General features: G+C 42.7%; 1 protein-coding gene across 1 annotated transcript in view; it reads left to right on the top strand.

Moving 5' to 3' along the window:
* Window positions 1-17,996, top strand: part of LOC140453156 (lysosomal protective protein-like) — a 53,218-nt gene extending 35,222 nt beyond the window's left edge. Inside the window, exons 6-11 of the mRNA XM_072547605.1 lie at window positions 2,474-2,558; window positions 4,449-4,598; window positions 7,097-7,227; window positions 7,435-7,597; window positions 7,825-7,914; window positions 14,049-17,996. Coding sequence (XP_072403706.1) covers window positions 2,474-2,558; window positions 4,449-4,598; window positions 7,097-7,227; window positions 7,435-7,597; window positions 7,825-7,914; window positions 14,049-14,132 — 703 coding nt within the window. The 3' untranslated portion in view covers window positions 14,133-17,996. The remainder of the gene's footprint in view (window positions 1-2,473; window positions 2,559-4,448; window positions 4,599-7,096; window positions 7,228-7,434; window positions 7,598-7,824; window positions 7,915-14,048) is intronic.
* The last annotated feature ends 406 nt before the right edge of the window (window positions 17,997-18,402 follow it).

Here is an 18,402-nt window from a genome sequence, read left to right as displayed (position 1 = left end):
ATGCAGCAATGCTTATGTTCGTTTCCATGACGTAGGAATTAAAAATGCACTGAAGAGTCAAAATATGTTAATTCCAGCTCCTCCTGGTGTCTACATACGATGCAGTCATAGGCAGTTCAGTGTCTGGCCCAATGCTAAGTTTTTCAGTCACAAAAGGCATATCATGCTTCAAGAAGTCCTATTTACGAAGGAGACTGAGACCTTTTATGCCCTCAGGTCATATGCCATGATACTTTGAGGATGACATGAGTGTGTCTCTTAAGAGGTATGTTGTATTTGATCCCCTACAACGTCGGGCACCAGATTGTTTTGAATTTTTTTATTTACTCTTTTTCTTTTCTGGGATGTAGCTGTTGCTGACTAGGCCACCATTTATAGTCTGTCCTTACTGGCCTTTTGAGAGTGTGTGAAGATGCAAAGGCATTAAAACTTGTGCAGAAAAGATTCACAAGAATGGTTCTAGGGATGAGGAACTTTAGATACCTAGATTGGAAAAATTGGAATTGCTTTCCATGCAGAAGGCCAAGAGGAAATGTAATAGATATCTTCAAAATTGAAGGCTCTAGATTGAACACACAGAGGAACCTTGATTATCCGAAGGGGAGTGTTTTGTTCGGATAATCGAATGCCGGATAACACAGTTTAGCTAAGCATCGGGACGTTGCAATCTTGTTCGGATAATCCGAAATTCAGATAATCAAATGTCGAGTAATTGAGATTCCTCTTTATAGGAGAGACTGTTCTCATTGATAGAAGGATGGAGAAGCTGAAGGCACATTTCAGGTAATTGTCAAAAGAAGTCATGGAGTCATGAGGAAAAACATTTTCATGTCATAGTGTTTAGGATCTGGAATGCACTGGAGGTAGAGTCACTCGAAGCATTGGATTATTATCTGAAAAGGATACAGGTTCCTGGGAGAAGGTGAGGGTGTGGTACTTGATTGGATCCTTCAGAGAATCAGCATAGGTATGATCTGCTAAATGGTTACAGCAGAGAAGGGAGACCATTCTATGATGAAAATGAAGCAAGCCTGTTTTATGGCAATTCACCGAACATCTTTTGGAAATCCGTGTATGCCACATCAATAACGTTAACAACATTAACCTTCTCTGTTACTCTACCAAAAAGAGCAAAGTTAGTTAAACGCGATTTCTCATGTAAATCAGCACTGGCTTTCTCTCATTTGCATTTATTCAAATGACTGAGTTACTTTTGTTTAGAATTCTAGTTCCTGAAAGCTTTCCCACTATTGACTGTGTCTTATAATTGTTGGGCTTATTCTTCAAACGTGTGCCAGAAACAGAGGGTTGTTAACATTTGCAATTTTCCAGTCTTCTATTAAGATGTCTGTATAAAAAGAGGACTGAACGTCTCCAGCCAATACCTTCCCAATATCCAACATTACTTCCCTCAGTAACCTAGGATGTATTCCACAAGACCTGTGGACTTTGCAACAAAATGCAATAAGCCTTTCTGGTATTCCCCTCAGATTTTTAACCCCTTTACTGTATAGACACCTCCTCTTTCACTGTGGCAGTATTTCCTTCTTTGGTTAGAAACAGTTTGTCAACCTTCATTGAGTGGCCCATTCCCTATACCTCCTTGTCAGGCCTGTTTTCTTTGGTCTCTGATCAGCCTCATCACTCCTCTCCATCTATGTGTTTTGAAATAATAGGGTGTAAGAAGATATTTTTGGAATTCCGCTTATGTTTGCTGTCTGGCTCTTCTCAGTTCTCTTTGCTTCTCTTGTTTCCCTTTCTTACTAACCATCCTTTTATTATCTGACATCTATGGGACGAGGAGTGTGCCAGTTGATCAAGAGGCCCACATAATCAATGTAAAAACACACACTGATGAATAAAACTGAGATGCAGGGAGTAGACACATCACTGATATACCTTATTGAAGTGATTTATGCTGTAAATAATAATGCAACTTTGCCTTAAATAAAACTTACCAGCAGTGCGCCTCCTCACTCACACCATCAACTGACTACTCAGACATGGCACAGTGTCAAATACTTCCGGTATTTGAGGTATATCATATTTGCCAGTTTATGGAGAGGGCCAGCTGAGAAGGTGCTGGTTAAAACAGTTTGCTGTATGTATATAAATATGAACTGGCCCTCAATTGTATTACCAACCAGACTTCTGTCGTTGCCTCCTTTTTTCTGCTTCACCTTTGCCTGTTTCAGAAGGGGCTCCGATTTTGCTTTCCTTTCCTTACCCTTTTTATCCACTTTTTAAATACTTTCTTGAACATTTTGTGGCTGAAATATTCAGTGTCCAATCCTGTCCTTTTTTTGGAGCTGGTCTCTCATATCACCACAACCTCATCGGGCAGTTTGGCTGGGCTGAGAAGGGAAGGAAATGTCTTCAGAGTGTCTGACTCTGAGCACATGTAGGTACAATCCAACTTCATTATCTGGATCACATCACCTATCTTTCTTTCTTTCTTTCTTCCCTGCTAAAGATTGTGGAACAGACTGAACAGATACTGCTGCAAGAGTGGATCCTGCAACTTCTTCAACAACACCAACATTAACTGCCGAGAAACGGTACGGTTTCCTGTCCGCTCAGCTTGCTTGCTAGCGGTATGATTCTTCACTGGAGACATACAAAAATAAAAGAGACTTGTGGTTATGTAGCGCCTTTTCCAATTTGAGAACCTCTTTCAAAGCCACTGAGGCAGTGGGGAGACAATGCCTCGTGGTTTTATCACGTGACTTTTAATCCAGAGACCAAGGCAATGTCCTGGGGACCTGGATTCAAATCCCACCATGGCAGATGGTGGAATTTGAATTCAATAAAAACCTAGAATCATGAAACTGTTGCCGATTGTTATCGGAGCCCATCTGGATCGCTAATGTGAAGGAAATCTGCCGTTCTTATCCAGTCGGGGTCTCCATGTGACTCCAGATCCACAGCAATGTGATTGACTCTTAAATTGCCCTTTGGGCAATAAATACAACATCAACATCCTGTAAATAAACGAGAAACAAGAGAATTTGAAGTCCACTTGCAGTTATAAATAAGGCAATCAGTTTGCATTCAGTCAGGCCTCTTAAAAAGCAATATGATACTCGCCAGATCATCAGGGTTTTAATGATACTGACTAAAGGGAAAAGGGCTGGGATACTAAAAGAAAGCCATATGGAAAGGGAAGCTACCCAAGGATATGTTGAGAGGTAATTGCTTGTACATTCCAGACCACAGCCTATTTGGGTTCTGCAGCACTCCTTTGTATAAAATCCCAGAGCTCCAAAGGAAGCCACTCAGCCCATTGAATCTGTGTTGGCTATTCGGAAGAGCGATCTGATTAGGTCCATGCCTTGCCATTTCCCCAGACACTTTCAGATTTTTTCCTTGCCAAGTGTTTTTCAAATCCCCTTTTGGTAGTTAGTGTTGAATCTGCAGGGCATTTTAAATAATCTTGTTGCATCAGAAATATTTTGAGTTTCTCATCTACTTCTAGTTCTCTTGCCCTGCACCCCTCATCACTATCAATTTAGGTGTTCTGATCGAACTGCCCTGCCAATAGAACATTTGTTTGTGTCTACTCTAACGGAACATTTGAGAATTTTGAACACCATTATTAAGTCTTCTCCTGACCACCTCTGCAAAATGAAACCATCCCAGTTTACCAATTTCTCCAATAAATAAAGTCCCTCATTTTTATCTGCCATGAGGCTGGTACAATTACAACGTTTAAAAGGCATCTGGATGGGTATATGAATAGGGTGGTTTTAGACGGAAATGGGCGAAGTGCTGGCAAATGGGACTAGATTAGTTGAGGATATCTAGTCAGCATGGACAAGTTGGACTCAAGTCTATGACTATGATTCTATGCTGGTAAACCTTTCTGTTCAATTGACACACTACATCTGTTAATGCCTAACCAGTGAATTTCATATTAAGAAACAGTTACATTTATATAGTGCCTTTTATAACAACAGTACTTAAAGTTGTAACAGCTAGTGAAATCCTTTTATAGTGGAGTTGCTGTTCTATAGGAAACATGGCAGTGTATTTCTACACCAGATCCCCCAGACAGCAGTGTAACGTTGGCCAGGTGACCTGGTTTTAATGATGCTGATTAAAGGATAAATATTGGCAAGTTCACTGAGGGAAACCTGCTGTACTCCACTTCAAATAGTACCATGGGTTCCATCCACCTGAGTGAGCTCACCGGTCTCTGAAAATGCCACACTCAGCACAAACTTCTTGCTTTTGCACTTCCATGTATAAACCGAGAATTCTGTTATGTTTTTATTAGGCTTGTCAACTTGACCTTCTGTCTTCATAGATTTGTGTGTATGTGACCATTCAGTTAGGTACATGTATGTTCCCCAATTGATGAGTGACACAGGTGTGGTTTAAAGATCGCATGATAATGGATACAGGATTGCCTGGTAAAACAGACAATAAACAAATTATTTTCTTTACAGTTGGAGGAAGTCTTTATGATAATCTACAACAGTGGGCTCAACATGTATTCACTGTACATGGACTGTGCTGGTGGAGTACAGAAAACCAACATGCGCTTCCTCAAAGACCTTCAGAACCTCTTCCAATTTTACCAGTTTGAAGTAGTGGAGGTAGAAACTGTCTTTTTATTCTGTGTAAATTCCTGATGTACTAACCCCCTTTCCATTTATTCACATTATATTGAATCCTATTGAGCCATACCTTAAGACCATAACCAGGGAAAGAGTAGAGTCCATGCAGACCACCTGTGTGTGAAGCCAGACGACGTTGGTAGGGTGTTAAACAAGTCTGTTTACTTTGGAGAAGGAGGATGTTTGTACAGAATTCAGGATGAGAGCCCGAGGTCCTTGAGTACTTTGACATGAGGAAAGAGGAGGTAATGGAGATTTTGGCAGGCTAAAAGTGGACAAGTCCCCACATCCAGATGATTTTATCCTGCTGCTGTGGGAGACAAGGGAGGAAATTATAGGGGCTCTGACTCCAATCCCTGATTCCTGTCGACCACAGGACTGAAGGATGACCAAAATGGTTCCACTTTTCAAGAAGGGTGGTAGATATAGACCAGGGAATTACACACCCACAAGTTCCTCAGTGGTAGGGAAACTATTTGAGAAAATTCCTGGAAGAAGGAATTAACCTCCATTTGGGAAGGCATGGTTTGATCAAGGATAGTCAGCATATGTTTGTCAGAGGGAGGCCATTCCTCACAAATTTGGGATTTTTTGGGGTGGTGATCAGGTGTGTAGAAGAGGGTAATGTAGTTTATTTGGATTTTAGCAAAGCCTTTGACAAGGTCCCCTATGTGGGACTGATTAAAGAAAGTAAAAGCAGATGGGATTTGGGATAACTTGGCAAGTTGGATCTAAAATTGGCTTGGTGACGGAAGACCGATGGTAGGTGTAGAGGCCTGTTGTGTGACTGGGGGCCAGTGTCCAGTGGTGTACTAGAGGAATCCGTGCTGTTCTAGAAACAACAATATAAAGGCAGTGCCTGGGTTGTGCATAGGTTCCATTCTGGAGTCTGTTCGCAAGTTGATTTGTATGCAAGTGGAACACTATGCAGGACAATATAAAGAAGCTGTTTGTAAATACAAGAAATGTTTGTATGTCGGGTTTTTAGAATAATATTGTTTTTGTAAGTATGACCCCCCGTAGAAGAAAATGTGGAGGTGGGCTTTGATAGGTAAGTCTGTAGTTGACTGTGAGGAAGAAGGTCTTGAGTTACAGGAAGTTATAAATGGATTCATCAGATTGGCAGGTCAGTGGAAGATGGAATTTAACTCTGAAAAGTGTGAGGTGATGCACTTTGGAAAAATTCACAAAATGAATGTTAGAACACTAGGAAGCACTAAGAAATGGAAGCATCTTGGGTTTCTTTTCCACAGATTCTTGGAAGTGGCAGAGCAGGTTAAAAGGGTACTTAAGAGGGCATACAGGATGCTTGCCTTTATCAGACATTGCAGAGATTCTAAGAGCAGGAAGATTTCAAGACTAGGGGCACATTTTTAAGGTGAGAGGAGAGAGATTTAAAATAGACATAACAGGCAAATGCTTTTACACAGAAGGTGGTTCATGCGTGGAATGAACTTCCTGGGAAAGTGGTGGATGTGGGTAAAATTACAATGTTTAAAATAAATTTGGATAGGTATATGAATAGAAAAGGTTTTGGAGGGATATGGGCCAGGAGCAGGCAGGTGTGACTAGTTTAGTTTGGGATTATGTTCAGCATGGACTGGTTGGAGCGAAAGGTCTGTCTCTTCACTGTATGACTCTGATGTTTGAGCAAAGCAGGACTTTGGTTAGGCCACAGCTGGAGTACTGTGTGCAGTTCTGGTCACCACATGCTAGGAATGATATGATTGTACTGGAGAGGTTGAAGAGGAGACTCACCAGGGTGTTGCCTGGGTTGGAGCAGGACAGCTATAAAGAGGCTTGTGTTGTTTTCTTTGTTGGACTAAACCAGGTTGTGGGAGAACCTGATAGAGGTTTATATGATTATGAGGGGCATGGACAGGATGGATTATAAAGCCACTGTTCCCTTTAGGTGAAGGGTCAGTACAAGGAGGGGAGGGGGAGGGGGGCATAATTTTAAAGTGAAAGGCAGGAGTTATAGAGAGGATTTGAGGAAAAGCAGTTTCACCCAGAGGGTGGTATGGGTCTGAAATACACTGCCTGGGAAGCTGGTTAGGCAGAAAATCTGACAATCTTTTTTTTTTAAAACATTATTTGGATGAGCACTTGAAATGTCATAACGTTCAAGGCTTATGGACCAAGTGCTGGGAAGTGGGACTTGTGTAGATTTCGATGCAGATTTTGTCAGTGTAATTACAATGGGTCGAAAGGCCTCTTCTGCACCATTCTATGGTTCTTACGATTTGCTCCATTTCTACAGAATCCCAATGGACACAACCCCCTCCCATTCTCTTCAATTTGACAGATCTCAATGGTCTATTTTGATAGTTCCTGAGTAAAATTCATACTAGGTTCTTCAGTACATTTTTGTAACAATCTTGCTGATCTTTCTGTGCTAATCTAGGTTTAGTTGTTTTGTATGAATAGCTTCTTGTGGTTTATTGTTCCATTGAAAGTCACTAAAGCTTCTTTACCAGGACTCCAATGATTCCAGTAACTTGGTTCCTCCGTGTATTAACGGTACAGCTCAGAATGCATGGCTAAATCGTGCAGATGTGAGAAAAGCCCTTCATATTCCACAATTTGTCCCAACCTGGGATATCTGCAGGTAAGAGAACATATCAGCAAGTGTACCTTTCATTGGCTACCTTGATTTAATCCCCTTTCTTAACAAAAATCTCTTCCATCAAGTACCTTTTCAAACAATAAATTAACCACCTTTTGTATAGATCATCCTTCCCTATTCTAAATTGAATATGGCTTTCATTTTGATTTATGTACTGTAACCAGAGCTAAACTATCTTTTTCCTGGCAGTGATGTAGTTGGTGAAAAGTATGAGCGTGTCTATGCCACAATGCGTGACTTCTACGTGAAGCTGCTCAGTAAGGGTCTCCGTGTGCTGGTCTACAATGGGGACACGGACATGGCTTGCAACTTCCTGGGTGATAACTGGTTTGTTCACTCATTGAATCAGAAGGTACGCAGGAGTCAACTTTTTTATTTCTCCCTGCTGGGCAGGTTCTGGCACAGTGGGGTGATAGTATGTTTGTCAGCAAGGTTCTTGCAAGTCACTAACATGGGGAAAAATAGCCTTGAGCCTTTGCAGTCAGGGCAGGAGCTCTGCCTTTGAACTCCAGTAAGAACTGACCTGTAGATGTGTCATTCCCAAATGTCTGATTTAACTACGTGACTGTTTTCCCACAGAAAACGCAAGACTATCAACCGTGGATTTACAATAAACAGGTCGCAGGGTTTTACGAACAGTACGGGAACCTTACTTTCCTGACTGTCAAGGTAACTCAAACATATTTGTATCAATGTTCATTTAGAATTGGCAGGATCGTTTGTGTAGTCATGACAGTGATACTCAGAATAAGAGTGTAACATGAGGTAGTCTGATCACTATATCACATAACAAAGCAAGTGTGATTATTGGGCTTAACTGAGAAAGGAATACTTGTAGCACATTTTTCTACCTTTTGCATGGTGCAAGAATTTAAAGTTGGCAAATGATTGAACATCAATTGCCCTTTGCAGTACAAGTTTAGAAGTTCTATGTCACATGGAGACCTAACTTCCTAATTTCACTCCTGAAAGATCTGACTTATCTTTTACAACTTGTCTCCTAGTCCTAGATTCTGCAAAAAAAAAATTGTTTTTTCTCTATTCAAGCTTAATATCTTGAATATATTAATTGTCATCATCCTCACCTCCCCCCCCCCCCCCCCCCCCCCTCCTTCCTGAATTCTGTGGAATACAGCACTAGTTAAGTTAATCTCTCCTTGGAGCTTAACCAACACGGTATGGTTGGTGAACAATGTGCTTTACTTAATTGAATTCTAAAGTTGGGAATTTGGTGCCAATGGGAATCTGAGGCAAAGGTGGAGGGGGGGCTGCTTTTTTATTCTTTTACTTCCCTCGTTAATTTCCAAAGTTTAGAATCCTTTGGCCCAACAAGTCCACACCGACCCTCCAAAGGGTAACCCATCCAGACCCATTCCCCCACTACTTTACATTTACCCCTGACTAATGCACCTAACCTACGTATCCCTGAACACTACGGGCAATTTAGCGTGGCCAATTCGCCTAACCTGCACATCTTTGGACTGTGGGAGGGAACCGGGACACCCGGAGGAAACCCATGTAGACATGGGGAGAACGTGCAAACTCCACACAGGCAGTCACCCAAGGCTGGACTCAAACCTGGGTCCCTGGTGCTGTGATGCAGCGGTGCTAATCACTGAGCCACCGTGCCGTCCTCATTAGGTATTAATTAGTTATTTTATTTCATTACTTATTTCATTAAGCAGTTAGTAAATAAGGATACATAGACATCACCAAGTAGGTGATGAAGGTGAATGATAGTATGTGGATGTTTTTGGAGAATAAAGCAATCCCAGACTACTCTGTGTCATTGAGAAACTTCGATCACATTTAGGGTCAGGTCTATTGAGCAGAAGGGAGACCAATTATTAACAGTAGAGTCAGGGGAGTGGATAACATTCTCTGCAGCTGCAGTTAGAAACTCCAAGGGTTGCAGTGCTGCCCAGTCTCAGGACATGCCCTTGCATCTGGTGATGAACTTGGACTGAGCGAGGGAGATATCATGGCCCTTTTGGGAACCAGTGACTTCTGGTAGAACAGAAATGATGCTCTGCTGAGAGAGTTTGAAGAGTTAGGGTCCAAATAAAAGCACGCATTCAAAAGTGGTGATTTCTGGAATGTTAAACTCAAACCAAAGAATCATACTGCACAAACAATATCCCAGACATTTGTACATTCTCCCTGTATCTGCGTGGGTTTCCTCCGGGTGCTCCGGTTTCCTCCCACAGTCCAAAAGATGTGCAGGTCAGGTGAAGTGGCCATGCTAAATTGCCCGTAGTGTTTAGGGATGTGTAGGCTAGATGCATTAGTCAGGGGTAAATGTAAAGTGATAGGGTAGAGGAATGGGTCTGGGCGGATTACTCTTCAGAAGGTTGGTGTGGACTTATTGGGCCAAATGGGCTGTTTGCACACTGTAAGGATTCTATGACACACTGTCCTTGGAGGAAGCACTAAGAGTGGTAAGGGCACAGAACTACTCTGGGTGGGTGATGTCACAGTCCAGCACCGCTACTGACCAAGCTGGTTGAGTCCTAATGGACACAGATGTTGGACTGCTTTTTGCCCCAAGTGGTGAGGGAACCAACCAAGGGAAAACAGACTTGACCACATCCGTGCCTGCCGCAGACACAGTTCTTATGAAGTCTTCATGTTGAGAATACCCTCCACTGTGTTGTGTGATACTACCACTGTGCTAAATGGGAAAGATTTTGAACAGAGGCTTGCAACTAAAGATTGGCTGTCCATAAGCTCAGAACACATTCTGAGGCCTCGAGCTTGGCATAGCCTCCACTCTACCATTACCATCACGCAGAGGTGTCAACCCTGTCTCAATGAAGAGTGGCCCAGGCAGATCTGAAAATTGGATATCACCTTGATGGATCTATAACAGAGGATTACCTTCATGCCAAACAGCAGATCTGCAATAGGTTGAAGCAATTCCACAGACATGGATCAGGTGTAAACTTTTGCAGTCCTACCACATTTGGTCACTAATATTGGGAGGCAATTCAACAACCCACTGGAGGAGGCTCCACAAATATCCCCATCCTCAAGGATGGAAGATCCCTGTAAGTCAATGCAAAAGGTAAGGCTGAAGCATTGACAACATTCTTCAGCCAGAAGTACCAAGTAGATGATCCATCTTGGCCTTCTCTAGAAGTCCCCAGCATCACTGAAGCCAATTCACTACATCTCATATGAAGAAACTGTTAGAGCTACTGGATAATGCAAAGGATATGGGGTCCTGACAATATCCCAGCAATAGTACTGAAGACCCATGTTCCTAGCACAGCTCTTCCAATGCAGCTACAACACTAACTCTACCCAATATTGAGGAAGGTTGCTCAGCTATGTCCTATACTGAAAAAGCATAACCAACCCAACCTTGCCAATTGTCACTCATTAGTCCACTCCTCAACTTTGCTTAACTGCAACCTGCTAAATGATGTTAAGTTTGCATTCCAAACATGCGACTCACTCAGCTTCTGACCTCATGACAGCAAACATGGAGAAAAGAGCTGAACTGGGGTGAGAATAGCTGCCCATGAAATTAAGGCTGCGTTTGACTAAGAGTGGCATAGGGACCCCCAACAAATCAAGAGCTAATGGGAATTGGTCAGAGTGCGACAAGGGGCCTCTCCACCTGGTTGTAGTCTACTGGGGAAGATAAGTTCCAAGGGAAGATAATTTTTTTTTGTTGGAGGTGGGTCATCTCTGCTCCAGGGTGTCACTGCTGATGTGTAATTATCAATGAACCTGGAGAAGCAATGGTTCTGCTCCATTTGCAACTCCTCTGGTACTGAAGCAGTCCATGTCCAAATATAGCAAGACCTGGACAATCTCCAGGCTTAGCCTGTCAAGTGGTAATTAAGGTTCATGCCTCTCAAATGTCAGTCAATGACCATATTGAACAGGAGCTGCTAAACATCGTCCTTGACATTTCAATGGGATTACCATCACCGAAACCCTAACTGCCAGCATTCTGGGAGTTATCATCGACCGGAAATTGAACTGGACTAGCCATATTAATATTGTGACTATACTAGTAGATCAAACACACTTCCTGACTCCTTAAAGCCTGTGTGTATCTACAAGTCAGGAGTGTGATTGAATACTCCCCACTTGCCTGGATATGTACAGCTCCAACAACACTCAAGCTTGACATCATCTAGGACAAAGCAGCCCCCTTGATTGGCACTATATCCACAAGTATCCACATCCTTCACCATCGACGCTCAGCAGCAGCAGTGTGTACTATCTCCAAGATGCAGCAATTCCCCACAGCTCCTCAGACAGCACCTTCCAAAGCCACAACCATTCTCAATGTAGAAGGATAAGGGCAGCAGAGACATGGGAATCCCATCATCTGCAGGTTCCCCTCCAAGGGTCTCCTCATCCTGACTTAGAAATATATCGCCGCTCCTTCTCTGTCACTGAGTCAAAATCCTGGAAATTCCTCCCTAAGGGCACTGTAGGTCAACCCACAACACTTGGAATGTCATGGTTAAGAAGGCAGCTCACCCCCAACCTTCTTGAAGACTGCTTGTCAAAACACATTGGCTCAGCCAGTGAAGCTTCATATCACCAAAATGGAGTTTATTTTTAGAAATCATTACGATCATTCTTTGATCAATTTTTCCTACTCAGACTGTTAACGAAGTCTGGCTCATTACTCCATACACAATCATCTTGTTGATTCTATAACACTACTGGTGAATATTTAATCTAAACACAGTTGGGATTCACAAAATTATTCCTAATGTGTTGGTCATCATATTGCAATCTGTATGTAGGCTAACATTCCTCATTTTCAACCACTCTGCCTTTGCACAACTGCTGAGATTGATAAGCATGTAGCAATGTCCAGCTATTACAAGGGAGCTCCTACTGAGTCTTACATCCTAGCCTATTTGTTCATTCTACCCAGAAAGTCTCCATTTGCAGCTTACCCTCTCATTAAAACCTCTTACCATGTCATCACATCGCAGAGTGCTTGTGCCTCTACCGTTTTCCGCATCTTTCCTGTGGACATTATAACCTGATCTATTTATATCCCATTACTAACTGTCTTGCAGCCATATCTCGGTTGCCATGTCAACCCTCCAAGTTGAATTTGTGACTATAATTCATTTAATTTGTTCCTTTATACTCCACATATTTCTGTAATGAAAATATATTAGGATCATCCTCCCTAAAGTGCACTTCTATCCTAATGTTTGACTGGAATGTTTCTTATTTCTCTCTCCTCTTTAATCATTTAACATCTTTCTATTTCACCTTTGACCTCTGATGCCAAAAACAGTTTCTGGTGATTTCTCTGCCTCATTTGCCTTCTGGTTGTTTTTGAACCATTACAAATACTAACCACCTTGGCTCTCCCTGGCTCCCCATTTAAAGTCCTTCTGACAGACCAATTTACCCATTCCACTAGCACTTTGCTCTCAGCCCAGTTCAGGCAGTGCCCATTCCATCAGCACAATTCCTTCTTGACCTATGAATAGGGATTCTTTCTGTTATTTATTTATTATCTGTTAACGATTAATTTGAGGTGCATTAGGTAATAATAGTGATTTATAACCCTTGAGGTCCTGTTGTGCATTTTAACTTCTAATTTGTTTCTTGGTCCCAAACTGGATCCTACACATCCTCCTGGTTGGAAATGTCCTTCATCCTGACAATAAGGAGGTGACATAAATGTAGGACTCACTTCTACACAGAAAGACTATCTGTCCTTCTAAATATTGAATCTTGACAACTGTCACATTACACTAGTTCCTCCTCATTGTGGCTGTTTGACAGGATCAGTTTCTGTGATTCTTTATTCTCCATCTCCCAGGTTTTCTCTGTACTGTACGTTTGTCACACCGCACTTCCCAAACAAACTCCCCCTCCTGATGTGTCAAAGTATCAGCAGCTCACACATGAACTTGATAACTCTAAGCCAGAGAGATTCCTGACAGCATAATTTACCATAAATCTGTTCATTAGTACAGTTTCACTGACTTCCCAATACAAGTATCTGAGACAAAAAGCAACAGCTCCTTCCTCCTCTACACCCAGTTCTCTCATTCCAAGTTTTCTGGCTTTTTTACTGTGTTGACGAGGCACTGCAGAACCATTCAGCACAACCATTGGTGTCAGTGTTTGACATCTGCAATTTTTACACGATCCCTGTGGTACTACTGTTTTTTTTTAGTTCCTACAGTAGCTTTGTTGCACCCTGGGCTGACCTGAGATGTTGCGAGTGAACATTTCTTCTTGATCTACAGGGATCTTCACCTCTGGTAGTTTTGTACTCCTGAAATCTCTAGGGGTTCGCTGGCTCTCAGTTTTCCGAGACTTTGTTGCCAGACTTGGGCGCCGATGTTCTGTATGACTTTCTTGACCCAGAATTCTCAACAAAAAGAGTCAGGAGGCAGCGATTCATCTCTCTCCAAATGGAAGGATGCAAACCGATTGGACATCCATATATTGGATTAGTGGTGCTGGAAGAGCACAGCAGTTCAGGCAGCATCCAACGAGCAGCAAGTGACAGCTATGGTCAGATGTGTGTCTGAATATTGGGTAGCTGGTCGGCATGGCAACATAAATATAAAAGAAAGCATTGCGATGTCACAATGTTCAGGTAAAGAATCATGGACGGTTATGACATTGCTGCTCCAGTGCCCAGCGACCAAGATGTCCTGGATACTGTCATTATGGGCTGCATGTACTTCAGAGAGAGCAGCGGGATTAAGATGGACTTGGAGAATGGAGTTGGAGTTATCAAGGTGGGGATGATGATGACTGTTGATCCTAATCCTTTGTTTCTCTTGTTTTCTCAGGGGGCTGGACACATGGTACCACAGTGGGCGCCAGCACAAGCTTTGAAGATGTTTGAATCTTTCCTGTCCAACTCTGCATACTGATGAGGCTGCTGCCTCACCCTGAATGCTTGTTATCTACCTTGTTGCCTTATTATCAGCCACTTGTTAAATCTTTTCTTTCTTTCTTTCTCTTCCAAATGGGGTTTTACTGTGGCACAGAGACCAAAGCAAACAGCACCAAACTGACCCAAAGGAAACCAAATCCAATATGAAGGACTAGATTAGAAGCAGGACCAACAATAGTTAATGAAGAGTTGCTTTTAATCATTCAAATAAATCTCTTTTGACACTGCAGGAGGAAGAAGAATGGAGGGATATTTAAGAGTTGTGATACACAAATGCCAGGCAATGATCATCTCAAACAAGCAAGAATCTAACATTGTCCATTGTCATTCAAGGGCATTACCATCACTGAATACCCCACTATCTGCGTTCTGAGGGTTTAGCATTGATTAGAAACTGAACTGCACAAGTCATTTAAGTAAAGTGATTCCAAGAGCAGGTCAGAGGCTAGGAATACTGCAGCGAGTAACTGATCTCCTGACTCCCCAAAGCCTGTCCACCATTGACAGTGCATAAGTCATGTGCGTGATGGAATAAATCCCACTTCCTTGGATAAGAACCGCTCCAAGAACACTCAAGGAGTTTGACCCCAACCAGGACAAAGTCAGCCGCCTTAACTTGGTCGTTTGTTGTCCTTCCTTTACTGGGTTATTAACTTGGAACTCCCTTCCGACAGCACTGTTTGTTCATCTACACCACAAGAACTGCAGTCGTCCAAAAAGGCAACTCACCACTAACTCCCCCCCCCCCCCCCCCCCCCCCCCGGGCAGTTAGATGACTTTTCCAGCAATGCCCACATCCAGTGAAAAAAAAATTGAAAAGAAGCTCATGCTAACTGACTCTACTCTTACTGACACCATTTTGCGTTCTTGGAACTGCCCTTAATGCTCCAAACACCCAAATGTCTGGAGTGATACCTTCACACTGTGTCCAAGCTAGTTGTGACTTGCTACCACTGTATGACCCTATCTGGGTCTGTGTGTGTACACACTGGGAATCATAACCGTAGGTGTCGCGAAATCAGCACTAATGTTTCAGATCCAATGACCCTGCCTTGACCCGAAATGTTAACTTTGCTTTCTCTCCACAGATGCTGCCAGATCTGCTGAGTTTTTCCAGCAATTTCTGTTTGTATGTCTGATTTACAGCATCTGCAGTTATTTTGATTTTTATTTGGGAGTAGCCTTGGGCCCAGTTCAGCTCAGTTTGGTGCTGTTGCTATTTTAGATTTTAAAAAATCCTGTTTTGGAATATTTTTAATTTTTGTAAGTTTTGGGATTGCTAATCATTGGAATGTCCAAAACAATCAATCTCCAGAGGGAGCTTTTTAATTTTCTTAATGTGATTTTGTTTTTCTCACAAAGGTCTGTGACCACTTGACTAAGTTCAACAACTTTACCTCCTCCTCCAAAAAGGAGTCCTTTTAGTTGCCTTTTGGATGGGTTTGTCTGAGATACCTTACACTCAGGATAAGTTTACCATTAATTTGAGTCATCGTGTACAGCAAGTTTGAGAATGAAAGGTAGTTGGTAACCTATGGTTCCCAAAGTTTTCCACCACGGGAGTTTTGGTCACTGATCTCTAGATCTGGACTCCTGTTCAGAGATTGATGATCAAGGCTCATCAATAACTCTATTATTGTTGTACCAGATGGCCACCTGGGATATAAAAGGTCAGCTGGATAGATCATAGTCTTTTTTAATTTTCATATCTAGCCATGTTCAATCTATCACCCTCCCCTCGAGCAGTGCACAGCTTCAGAAGGAGGTGAGGTTAAGAGGCTGCCTGTTCGCATTAACAAGGTTGTTATTTTTAACGCATTACTAAAACCCTTGTCTGCAATTGCTTCTTTCATCATACAATTTTATTATATAGTGTCTTCTCTGCACAAAGAACTTCAGTGTTAGCTCCCTGTGAGAGAGTGACAGCCATGTTAGGTTTCTTCTTAACAGACCAAGGGGTCATCCCCTCCTGAGGAGTTCCCCATGAGGGGGCAAGGTGCCTGAGCCAAATATCTTGAGCCTCATTTCCACTCCTCTTTGCACATCTTTTGGTAGCAGCCAAGAGGAGTTTGGAAGCAGTTTCTGAAAGCAACTCTAGACCCCTCAGTTTGTTGACGAGAAAGTGATGGTCGGCTCTTTCACTTGGGAAATGACAAACCAGATCAAGGACAGGAAACCACAGTATATGAGGTTGATTTGAATTTTAAGAAGTATTTTGTGTTTTTCTTTTCTGTATTGTATCTCACACTAGCTTCCTTCCTTGTAAAAGGTCTTCTGTTGATTGCACTCAGCTCCAGAGCAGCCATTCAGAGCTCTGCAAATGGAGCTCTGATCACAGGTTGTCTGTACTGACAGTAAGCTTAACCTCCTAGGGCATGAATCCAGGGATCAGAGAACAGTCACACTGTGCAGCTCAAACTAGCCCAGGAATGCCATGTCCTGAGAGCCCCAGGGGACAATCAGGCTCTGTGACAGTACAGAGAGAGGTGCATTATCGAACAGGTCTGACCCCTCCCGGTCCAGGAGATCAGAGCTACAGGAACACAGAGGAGCAGCATGTTCTGTCTGCATCCTCATTACTGTCTTGGTTCAAACATGGACCAAAGTGTTAAATTCCTAAAGGAGAGGTGAAAGTGATAGCCATTGACGTCAAGGCTGCATCTGATCAAATGTGGCATTAAAGAATGACAAGGGCAGCAGATACTCTGCTGGTTAGAGTCATACCTGGCACATAGGAAGATGGTTGTGGTTGTAGCAGGTCAGTCATTTCAGCTCCAGAACATCTCTGCAGGGGTTCCTCAGGGTAGTGTCCTAACTGCTTCATCAATGACCTTCCCTCCTCCGTAAGGTCAGAAATGGGGATGTTCGCCAATGATTGCGCAATGTTCAGCACTATTCGTGACATTGAAGCAGTCCATGTCCAAACGCAACCCCGTCTGGACAAAAATAGGCTTGGGTTGACAAGTGGCAAGTAACATTTTGTCAGGCAATGACCATCTGTGATAAGAAACACTCTTATCACCCCGTTGTAATTCAGTGGTGTTACCATGATTTAATCCCTCACTATCAACGTCTTTGGGGTTTCCACGGACCAGAAACTCAACTGGACTTACCACATAAACACAGGGCTACAACAGCAGGTCAAAGGCTAGGAATACTGTGGCAAGTAACTCACCTCCTGACTCCCCAAAGCTTGTCAATCTTCTACAAGACACAGGAATGTGATGGAATACTCCCCACTTGCCTGAATGGGTGCAGCTCCAACAACACTCAAGAAGTTTGCCGTTAGACAGAACAAAGCAACCCACTTGATTGGCAGAACATCCACAAATATTCACTCTCTCCATCACCAAAGCTCAGTAGCAGTGGTGTGTACAATCCTTAGACAGCACTTTCTAAGCCCATGACTACTTCCATTTAGAATGACAAGGGCAGCAGATACACAAAAACGCCATCATCTGCAAGTTCCCCTCAAGTCACTCACCATCTTGATTTGGAAATAAATCGCTATTCCTTCACGATGTCTGGATCAAAATCCTGTAATTCCCTCCCTGATGGCATTGTGAGTCAGACAACAGCAGCTCAAGAAGACAGCTCAGTCACCACCTTCTGAGGGGCAGCTAGTGACAAGCATTAAAAATGCTGGCCAGCCAACAACGCCCACATGCCACGAGCGAGTGTAGACCAGGCTTCAGTGACCACTGTAGCTACTTGTAACAGTGTTTAGTTCTGGAAATCCCCACTATGATAAATATGTATTTGTGGAGGTGAGGCATGATGCAGAACAAGACATTCTGAACCATAGTGACATTTCAAATAAACAAATGATCTGAACTCTTTACCGCTTCGTTTCTCATTGTGTCTGGATCGGGGAAAGCATTGTCAATGTTCCAGGATAGTTGTGGAGTTTCCCGAAATTGAAGGCCACTCTCCAGGCCACAGGGATATTAAACACAGCCACGCATTTATTCATTCTCTGAACACTTCCTAATGGTTTTATAATGTAACAGGAGGGTAAAGTCTGCCTGACAGCCAGTCAAAATCTACTGACTGGGCAATGGCAATTCTACTTGATTGCTGTTGGGGTCCCAATGGAAATTAATATCATCCGCAGTTAATGAGGTGACAGGTAATGTGTGTGACATCAATACAAACATATGAAACAGGACCCAAGGTAAACCATTCTGCACCTTGAGCTGTCTGCTGTTCAATAGGATCATGACTGATCTGTTTGTGTTTCAAATTCC

This window comes from Chiloscyllium punctatum, chromosome 26 (genome assembly GCF_047496795.1).
Source record: "Chiloscyllium punctatum isolate Juve2018m chromosome 26, sChiPun1.3, whole genome shotgun sequence".
In the NCBI taxonomy this organism is placed as follows: Eukaryota; Metazoa; Chordata; class Chondrichthyes; order Orectolobiformes; family Hemiscylliidae; genus Chiloscyllium; species Chiloscyllium punctatum.
This window is presented reverse-complemented; position numbering and strand designations above follow the sequence as displayed.